The sequence below is a fragment of the Pelecanus crispus genome, chromosome 1, assembly GCF_030463565.1.
Source record: "Pelecanus crispus isolate bPelCri1 chromosome 1, bPelCri1.pri, whole genome shotgun sequence".
Lineage (NCBI taxonomy): Eukaryota > Metazoa > Chordata > Aves > Pelecaniformes > Pelecanidae > Pelecanus > Pelecanus crispus.
Window position 1 is genome coordinate 55,662,768 of NC_134643.1, and position 9,934 is coordinate 55,672,701.

A 9,934-nucleotide genomic window follows, 5' to 3' on the forward strand; every position below is an offset into this window, starting at 1 on the left:
TATTTACTGTTAACTGGGGGGGGGGGGGGGGGAGGGGAAGAAACTTTTGTCTTATTTCTAACAAGTACCACCTTGTTAACATTGTAAGATCCTACCCAGTCCTCTAGCAGTTTTGCTGGATAGCACTAATACAAGACCTGGGAACACAGAAAAAGTATTAACTACTTATCAGTCATGCTGAATAATTTCCTCATTCACTTTTAAGAGCAGATTCCCCAGCCTGGTATCAGGGAGGGCTCCTTACAGAGCCTGGGTGTGCACTAGAAGCAGGCACCAGTGTCTGTTCCAGTAAGGTTGGTTTTGTTCACCCTGTGACCTCACTCTATCTATTTACAGTTGCAACAAGTCTGAGGTTTTAGCCATTGTAACCTTTGCAAACCTCACAGAATCATGGAATGATTTGGGTTGGAAGGGGCCTTAGAGATCATCCAGTTCCAACCCCCCTGCCATAGGCAGGGACACCTTCCACTAGAGCAGGCTGTTCAAAGCCCCGTCCAGCCTGGCCTTGAATGCTTCCACACCTCAAAGTGGTGCCCAGCTACAAATGCAAGTTGTTTCGGTTAATAACGCTCCACCAATGTGGAACAACAATTACAATCAGGATGGAGCCTGCTGAAGTCTTAGAGTGTAGCCAGACATATAGTTAATTTTAAAACTATAATCATATAGTTCCTTTCAAATGACAATTTATAGGTACAGTCTCTGTGCTATTCCAGCAGGAGCACTTCCACTTTCAACTTTATAGAATTGTCACCCCTTACTCTGCAAGTGGTGATGTCCAAAGAGATGAATAGAATACAATATTTCAGTTGGAAGGGGCCTACAGTGATCATCTAGTCCAACTGCCAAGTAGCTTCTTTTATTTGATCTACCATATCATATTGTTGGAACCACAAAAAATAAAGCCAGATGGATAAAACTGGGTGGTGCTGGGGCAGAGGGGACTGGGAAAGAGACAGAGATGGATGGATACTGAGAAGAATTAAAATTTGTGAGTGAAGGAATAGCATATATTTGTGTGTATATACACATAGAAAACGTACAGATATGTGTGTCTACATACTTTCATACCTACATCATTGTGCTATGAATATTAGTTGTACCTGCCATGTTTTACCTCCTGTGTGGTGTTTCTGAAACACATCCTATGAAATTTCTTGCAGGGTTCCCCGGATGCCATACCCAAATACCTGGATTTTCATGTCAGACTGATTTGGCTGGTAACATTTACAGAAGCATTTTGGACGGGCCAGCACCCATTGCCAAGGGCAGAGGAAAAGATGCTGTGACAACAAAGCAGCAAACTCCATAGGAGTCTGAATGTTTCATTTGTAAATAAATAGAAAAGGTGACCTCTCTGAAATACTAAAACAGCTAAAGTCTGCAAGACTTGACAATCAAACAAGAAATTGAAGTGAACTAAAGGCCAGTTGTAATTTCCTAACTACAAAACTTTATTGAATCAATTAAATTCTAGTAAATGTTGACCTTCTGAGCCCTCCATGTGTGTTCCACCTTCTTTTTGTCATCAAGCACAACACACTTGTCCTCAATTCTCAAAACCATGCAAGCATATTTCCTACAGGCCTCTCATTGGTTACAAAGCTGCCAAGGCTTGACAGGTGCTTCCTTGCCCCCCCCCCCCCCCCCCCCCAAGCTGTTTTGGTCCCAAACAAAAGCCATGAAACTGTCCCCTGTGCGGGTGCTCTCCATTTGTTTGGAAAACAGGAGGGGGGACTTCCCAGGAACATCTGCCAGATTCTCTTTGCTTTTTCCAAGCTCACCCTTGTCCTCTACTCTAGCCTTTCCTCGAAGTCATAAAGCAAACAAAGAAAACTGAGAATATAAAATGCAATTAGACTAATTTATTGAATTTCCCATTTTTATCCCTTGCATTAGGCTTATCTGCTTAACACTTTTGTTTTATTCACCTCAGAGAGGTAGGGCTCTCAGATATCTAATACAGTGTTAGGATTTTTAGAGTATATCCTAGTAAGAACAATGACAGAGTATTTTTACATTAATTTTTCTTTAATAAAAAAAAAACTGTTTGAAGCTTATCTTCCAATACTAATTCAGGTTATGCCTTCTACATTGCTTAAAACTAAAAAGCTACACTGCTCCATAAAACCATTGCAAAATAAAGTATCTTACAGTAAGTATCAAGTCTGGGGAGAGGACAGGGAAGAGTTATCATAGGCTTTCTGTCATACCCTAAGATTATAGCTCGTGCCATGATTGTTAAATGAAAAGTGTTTTTTATTTACCTTATCCAAGCACTCCTTTTTCTGATTTGTGCACTTACTTTTTCTGTATAGTCGATTAGATATTGCCAAGACTGTCACTGTAACAGCCTGCTCAAAAAAACCCAAGCAGTTTGAGATGATTACTTAGGAAGACTTATAAACACATTGTCACTGGAATTGCGGTATCTGATTGCAAAGGCCTCTTGACAACAGTGGCCAGAGAAATCAGCTGAGCACAGAGCCAGGGAGGGTGGGAGGGAAACAAACTAAATGCTAGGATAAAATGGTCCCTGTGGTGGTGCATCCCCCCTCACCTTTTCTCTCAACCATTTTATGACCTCAGGAATTCCTGCCAGACCACAGCCTTTGCGTAGTGAGTTGGTCAGTTAGGCACCCCTTAATTGTACCAGAAAGTCCTACATGGTTGACGCAGAGAGCAGCCTTGTCCTTATCAGAAACTTCATGTTATGGCTGAGGCGGGGAGTGAGAACAATCAGTTCCCCCTGACAGCCTTGAAACATAACTGAGTGGAGCGGTATCATCATTACTGAAATTCCAGTAATTACCGACCCGGATTGTGGCTCGGATGGAAATTTACTGATGACTAAAGCCAACCATCTCATGATCCTGCAAAGCAGTAGTCCTAAGTGAGGCCCTTTGAGCTCTCCTGGACTGCAGCAGGCTGCACCAGCATCTCCCTCTGAGTGGGACACTTCTCAGAGCTAGGAAACTCTTAAAGTTTGCTAAAATCAGAGAGGTCCATTAGCAAAGATCATTGGTGGAGCCTGGGCTGAAACCCTTCACTCCTTGAGGCTCAACCCTCACCCGTGGAGAAATGCCAAGACAGTCGATGTGAATATTTCACTGAACTCAAGGGGAATTTTTAATAAGTATACCTTTATATATATATATCTCTGTATGTATATAAATACATATATATTCATGTCTGCATGTATGCATGTGTAAATCAGTTGAAGTAGTCTGTAGATGTACAATTTAATTGCAAAGTGAGTCTTATGCTGCTGCATTATCCTTATTCACATAAACTGTTGACCAAGTCTGAGACCAAGATTGGACCCAGCCACACCTAGACTCCTCTCTGAAAAGTTTAGAAAGCAAGGGGGTCTATTCTGAACTTTGTGACTCAATGAGAGGATCCTCCTTATCCCCTGCATATGCAATCCCTTCGTGAATCATTCCAACTCATGTAACTTAATTTTTCTTTATGCGCTTCCATGTACTAATAAAGTGAACCTTGCTATCTTTGAATCTTTAACTAAGTTGCTGTTTTGATCAACTTTGTCTAACCACTTTGTTAAGCACTGATGACTGATGCTATTAAAATACCACAATCAAATCCTGCAATTTGCCACAAGTAGCCTCTAAACTGCTACTAAATCAAACTGCGTAGTCACTCATTCATGATAAACTAACATAATCAACAGGATTCACAGATCTGTTTGCAACAGTAGCAAAACCCCCCCAAACTTAAAACAACTTTTAGATGATCTAGCCCTCTGAGCATCAGAAAAGATGGTGTCACAGCCCTCTTGTGCAACGTGGTGGCTCTTAAAAGAGCCTTTAGGGTGTGGGGATAAAGGATCACGGAGCAGGGGGCTGCGGCAGGAGGCTCAGGCGCGCTCGCCGCGGATGCGGCGGGCCAGCTGGATGTCCTTGGGCATGATGGTGACGCGCTTGGCGTGGATGGCGCAGAGGTTGGTGTCCTCGAAGAGCCCCACCAGGTAGGCCTCGCTCGCCTCCTGCAGCGCCATCACGGCCGAGCTCTGGAAGCGCAGGTCGGTCTTGAAGTCCTGCGCGATCTCCCGCACCAGCCGCTGGAAGGGCAGCTTGCGGATCAGCAGCTCCGTCGACTTCTGGTAGCGCCGGATCTCGCGCAGCGCCACCGTGCCGGGCCGGTACCGGTGCGGCTTCTTCACGCCGCCCGTGGCCGGCGCGCTCTTGCGGGCCGCCTTGGTGGCCAGCTGCTTGCGGGGCGCCTTCCCGCCCGTCGACTTACGCGCCGTCTGCTTCGTGCGCGCCATCACTCTACGCTCGAAACTCCGCGCTCTTGCTCAGCACTGACCGAACTGTAAAGGCAGCTCCGCGGCGCCGGCATTTATAGCCGAAGGTCGCTGCTGATTGGCCGGCCGCCGGAGGTCGGCTGCCATTGGGCGACGCCAACATTCGAAAAGCTCGCCGGCGGGAAACCCTCCCTCACCCCGCCCCGCCCCCCTGCCCCGCCCCCTCTATCCCCAGAGCCGCCGAACCACCCCGCCCTTCCCCCTCCTGCCGCGGCCTGCCCCGGCCCGGCCGCTTGTTCTTTTCCGGCTGTCTAGAAACTTTAGCGCCAGCTCCCTCGCTGCCTAACGAGGAATGCGTGGGGCGTTCCCAGAACAGCGGTTTGGGCGGCGGGGAGGCAGCAAGAACTGCCGGAGGTGACCGGTGTAGCAGGGTCCCGGCAGCCACGCCTCGGACTCAGCGTCTTCCCAGCCCGCTTCCCCTCACTGCCCCCCACCCTGGCATCGGGACTGCTGGCAAACGCTCCTTCTCCCCCGACTGCTCGCTTTTTCCTCCCGCTCAGTAACCGCGTTCGGTTCAGGGCCGCGGCAGGGACGCCGTAGGCGCAGTGGCAGCCGACCTTTCGCGTAGGGCGAGCGTTTCCTGACTGCTCCCCCGCCCTGGCTTAAGGCCCGGCTCTCGTCGGAGGAGCGCGCCTTGGTGAAGCGAGGACGGGCTTCGGGCCGCGAGCGCCACCGCGATCAATCACCGCCCTCGCGGGAGCTGCGCCCTCCTGCTGGGGAGCGCCGTGCAGTCCTCACTCAGGTCGGACCCAGCCCGGCAGCTCCGCGGCTGCGGCTCTGGGTCCGCCCGCCCGGGCTGCTCGGCTGCGGGATTTACAGGGCGCGGAGGAACAGGGAGGCGGAGGGAGAAGCGGGTGAGAGCCGAAGAGGGCTGCGGGGTAGACCGTGCTCGGGGCCAGAGGCAGGGCTCCGCGGTTCGGGGGTGAGAACGCCGAGAAACGCTCCGGTTTGCTTCCCCTGGTCGCCCGCGGGAACGCTAACGGGGGGAGGGGGGCGGGGTCCAGCCGAAGCTTTTTGCTGGGGAAAGAAAAAAAAAAAAAAAAAAAAGCTGCATACGGTCATCTTGAACCGTCCGTGCTATCGAGGTACCTCCGTTCCGCTAGAGTGCCCACGGGGAAAAAGAGCAAGCCTATCCAGAACACGCCGATTTGGGGCATTTAAAGAGAACACCTACATCGTTCACTCGTTGTTAAACCGTCCCCAAACCGGACGCGAAAGCGAAGCGGGCTCCCGCGGTATATTTATGGGGTCGCGAGCGTTCTCTGCTCTGAGGCAGATGTAGAGCACATCGTTTACCCCGAAGGGTACATCCCGAGCTCCTGACAACTGGCAGTGTTTTCACACTAGTACTGCTCTTCCCTGAAAACTACCTCGGACATCGAAAAAGTCGTCACCACAGCATCAGCTCTTTTATTGAAAAGTTGGGTGGCTCTTAAAAGAGCCTTTGGGTTAAAACGGACGATCCGAGGCGCTCTACTTGGAGCTGGTGTACTTGGTGACCGCCTTGGTGCCCTCGGAGACGGCGTGCTTGGCCAGCTCGCCGGGCAGCAGGAGCCGCACGGCCGTCTGGATCTCCCGCGAGGTGATGGTGGAGCGCTTGTTGTAGTGCGCCAGGCGCGAGGCCTCGCCGGCGATGCGCTCGAAGATGTCGTTGACGAAGGAGTTCATGATGCCCATGGCCTTGGACGAGATGCCCGTGTCGGGGTGCACCTGCTTCAGCACCTTGTACACGTAGATCGAGTAGCTCTCCTTGCGGCTCTTGCGCCGTTTCTTGTCGCCCTTCTTCTGCGTCTTCGTCACCGCCTTCTTGGAGCCCTTCTTGGGCGCGGGGGCGGACTTGGCCGGCTCAGGCATTATAATCAATGTCTCACTGCACCTCTACGAAAAGAACCACAGTCGTGGACGCAAACTCAGCGTGAACGTCCTCCTTTTATAGGGATCGTATGCAAATTAGGGTTCTCCCAAGTCTTAGTTTCTATTGGCTGAGAGACGTTCTTTCAGTCACAGCGTTACGTAGTGCATCGCCATTGGTTACAACTCGATCCGCATTCCCATTGGCTGTTTTCTCAATGTCCCCGTCTCAGCCTATCGAAATTCGCGCCTTTCCCTGAGAAGGGATATAAGGGCGAGTTACGGAGCTGTTTTCATTTCCGCACGGCTCCTACTCCTGAGTGCTGAGTTGCTGCGATGTCGGGCCGCGGGAAGCAGGGCGGGAAGGCGCGTGCCAAGGCCAAGTCGCGCTCGTCGCGGGCCGGGCTGCAGTTCCCCGTGGGCCGCGTGCACCGGCTGCTGCGCAAGGGCAACTACGCGGAGCGGGTGGGCGCCGGCGCCCCGGTGTACCTGGCGGCCGTGCTGGAGTACCTGACGGCCGAGATCCTGGAGCTGGCGGGCAACGCGGCCCGCGACAACAAGAAGACGCGCATCATCCCGCGCCACCTGCAGCTGGCCATCCGCAACGACGAGGAGCTCAACAAGCTGCTGGGCAAGGTGACCATCGCGCAGGGCGGCGTGCTGCCCAACATCCAGGCCGTGCTGCTGCCCAAGAAGACCGACAGCCACAAGGCTAAAGCCAAGTGAACGCCGAAAAACAACGCCCGTGAAGCCTTTCCCAGAGAAACCCAAAGGCTCTTTTCAGAGCCACCAACAAATTCAGAAAAGGAGCTTGGATTTCATTAAATCGAGGTAGCAGAACAGCGCGGCGCCTTTTGAAGCGCCCGGCGGAGGCTGCCAGTCAAACCCCGGCGCTACCCGCGGGGGCGCAGCCCCGTGCACGCACCCCTCCGGCGCCGCGTTGTTCCCCTACGCCGGTCCGGGGGCGGGGCTGACCGGGCCCCCGGGAAGGAGCTCGGCCCTTCCCAAGCCGCAGCCAATCCCTGCCCCGCGCCGCCTTTCCCCAGGCGCCAGCGCGCCGCTTCGCTCTCCCCGCTGAGCAGAGGGGAGGTGTACAAGCAGCCCCTGAAGTTCCCTGCTCCGACCGGCTGCCTGCGCCCGAACTGAAACCGAGCGCTCTCGCCGAGAGCTGCTTTTCCGCCAAAAACCTCCCCCCCAGTCTCCTTCCCCACACAGGGGTGCTAGGCCCACAGCGTTTCAGCCCTTTTTGAGAAAACTTGGGTGGCTCTTAAAAGAGCCGTTGGGTTTAAGCGCGGAGCAAGAGTTTTCTCCCACGGGGGTTTACTTCTTCTTGGGCGCCGCCTTCTTCGCCTTGGCTGCCTTCGGCTTCGCCGCCTTGGGCTTGGCTGCCTTGGGCTTCACCGCCTTCGCCTTGGCCGGGCTCTTCGCTGCTGCCACCGCCTTTTTGGGCTTGGCAGCCTTAGGCGCCTTCTTGGGGCTCTTGGCCGCTTTCTTGGCCGCGGTGGCTGCCGGCTTCTTCGCTTTCTTGGGGCTCTTCTTTGCTGTCACCGCCTTCTTGGGCTTCTTGGCGGCGCTGGCGGGCTTCTTGGCCGCCGGCTTCTTAGGCTTGGCCGCAGCTGCCCGCTTCTTGGGGGCTTTTTCCTTCACTTCTCCCGGCTTCTTGCTGAGGCGGAAAGACCCAGACGCACCGATACCCTTGGTCTGCACCAGGGTGCCCTTGCTGACCAGGCTCTTGAGCCCCAGCTTGATGCGGCTGTTGTTCTTCTCCACATCGTAGCCGCCGGCGGCCAGCGCCTTCTTGAGCGCGGCGAGGGAGAGCCCCTTGCGCTCCTTGGAGGCGGACACGGCCTTGGTGATCAGCTCGGTGACGCTGGGGCCCGCCGGCTTGCGGGCTTTGGAGCCGCCCGCCGCCTTCTTCGGCTTCTTGGCGGCGGCCTTGGCGGCGGGGGCCGGGGCGGCGGGCGCTGCGGCGGGGGCAGTCTCTGACATGGCGGCGGCACGAGCAGCACTGGGCGGCGGTGGCGGCGGCGCCCCCTTTTATAGCGGCGCGGCGCGCGCTGATTGGTGCCGCCCGCCCGCCCCGCCCCGCCGCCGCCCGGCGCTGCGCGGCTCGGCTTGTGTTTCTTCGCGGATAATAAAGTGGTTTTTTTCTACTTTATCTGTCACGAAATTGCCCCTTTTTTACACCTGGGAGGCCGTGGAAGTGCCTATTTTCCCCTAGCGGTGTCTCGTCGCCAAAAGAGTGGAGTTCGGGTGGAGAGGAGACCGTAAATCCCGACTCCTGGAACCGAACGGACCTTGAGAGCGCGAAAGTTTTGTTTTTCTTTGTAAATTAGACATTCTCCTTTAAAGTTACCGTGAGACAGGAAACACAGTGTTAATCTTCAGAGGGTCTTTTTCACATCAGAGAAGAAAGCGAGCGGTTAGAATCTCATTCTTTTGAATAAAATGGTTTCAAAGAGAGTGAGGTAGCACAAACTCCCACAAGCCGTGCCTCCGCTTCTCTTACCGAGATTTATACCTCTGGCTACTGTGAAACACTCAATTAGGGATTTTTTTTTTTTCTCTCCGTACTTCCAAGGCTAAAGTTTCCGGAGGCTACGCGTGCAGTAATAGACAGCCGATATTTCATTTACCTCAGAATGGGCTACTTTCTCTGCAACTCTTCGCTGCTGTTAACATAGCAAAAGGCTCTTTAATGTTAATGGGATAAACTGGGACGCGGAGACAAAAGATGAAAAGGTTTGTGTCGAATCACTGAGCTTCGTGTAAGTCTTTGGCATACAGAAACAGACCACACTCTAAATTAAGCACATAGTGCTATTTCTGTAAAATCTGTTGGTATGATTCAGTAACATGGAAAAAAATTGGCAGAGATCGAGTCTGCAAGAGATGTGAAAGCACCATTTTATTCATATTTTGATGCCAAGCTAGGAAGAAAAATCACAATTTTTGCTCACTGCTCTTTTGCCAGGTTACAGTTCAAGTCACAGCAGCTTCTCTACATAAAACCTTTGGCTGCAGCACAAAGTGATGCAAAGCTGTTTATCCACAATGTGGTGACTACTGTATTAGCCTGCACACCTCTTTATCAGCTAAAACTTTGTATATGTTTTTGTGTCTCTGGCAGGGGTTCCTAATTCATTTACCTTGACGTTTAATGGCCATCAGCCAGTTTAACACTGTCATATTGCTGCAGTTGTACCTCATGTATACAAACTGCACTTGAACAGTTTACGTATGGTGCTGACCAGACAATCAACTTCACTATGTCAACAAAATGCAAGATCTGTGAGTGGAAAAATATCACCTCACTCCTCTCTCTCGTTCCACTACAGGGAAGGTAAATTAACCTCTTGAAGATTTTGGGTGACCTTTCATCTTCAATTAATTCACAAAGTGCCATTCTTTAAAGCTTCGTATAGGCAGTTTGACCTTTTCTCATATATTTACGGTAAACAGGACTTTAGGAAAATAAACATATTTTTCTCTCCCACTTACACTTTCTTTCTAACTCTTCCTCACCATTGAGTTCTCCTAGCTGGGGAGTTATCCCTGAGACAGGGAGGGTGAATAAGATGGCAAATTAAGCAAATCTGGATCTGGGCTTTCAAAGCTGTGTTGGAAGCAGGATGGCTTACAGGGCGATGTTCACCGGGAATTTTACAAAGGCAAGAGAACTTGACTGTAACACATTTCATTCATGTAGTAATAGGGGGCATAAAGAATTGAATAGTGTAATTATTGTCTCCTAAG

The 9,934-nt window shown here is 51.9% G+C and overlaps 4 protein-coding genes across 4 annotated transcripts; 1 reads left to right on the forward strand and 3 right to left on the reverse strand.

Moving 5' to 3' along the window:
• Positions 1-3,877: 3,877 nt before the first annotated feature.
• LOC142597145 (histone H3) lies at positions 3,878-4,288 on the reverse strand. The gene has a single exon (XM_075727631.1). It carries the CDS (start codon positions 4,286-4,288, stop codon positions 3,878-3,880), a length of 411 nt encoding a protein of 136 aa, XP_075583746.1.
• Positions 4,289-5,665: 1,377 nt separating this feature from the next.
• On the reverse strand, positions 5,666-6,482 carry LOC104023946 (histone H2B 5). The gene has a single exon (XM_009481533.2). The coding sequence runs from the start codon at positions 6,179-6,181 to the stop codon at positions 5,801-5,803; it is 381 nt and encodes a 126-aa protein (XP_009479808.2). The 5' UTR covers positions 6,182-6,482; the 3' UTR covers positions 5,666-5,800.
• A 23-nt stretch (positions 6,483-6,505) lies between these two features.
• On the forward strand, positions 6,506-7,062 carry LOC142597147 (histone H2A-IV). The gene has a single exon (XM_075727639.1). The coding sequence runs from the start codon at positions 6,515-6,517 to the stop codon at positions 6,902-6,904; it is 390 nt and encodes a 129-aa protein (XP_075583754.1). The 5' UTR covers positions 6,506-6,514; the 3' UTR covers positions 6,905-7,062.
• A 158-nt stretch (positions 7,063-7,220) lies between these two features.
• LOC142597141 (histone H1.01-like) lies at positions 7,221-8,167 on the reverse strand. The gene has a single exon (XM_075727626.1). The coding sequence runs from the start codon at positions 8,165-8,167 to the stop codon at positions 7,499-7,501; it is 669 nt and encodes a 222-aa protein (XP_075583741.1). The 3' UTR covers positions 7,221-7,498.
• Positions 8,168-9,934: the final 1,767 nt, after the last annotated feature.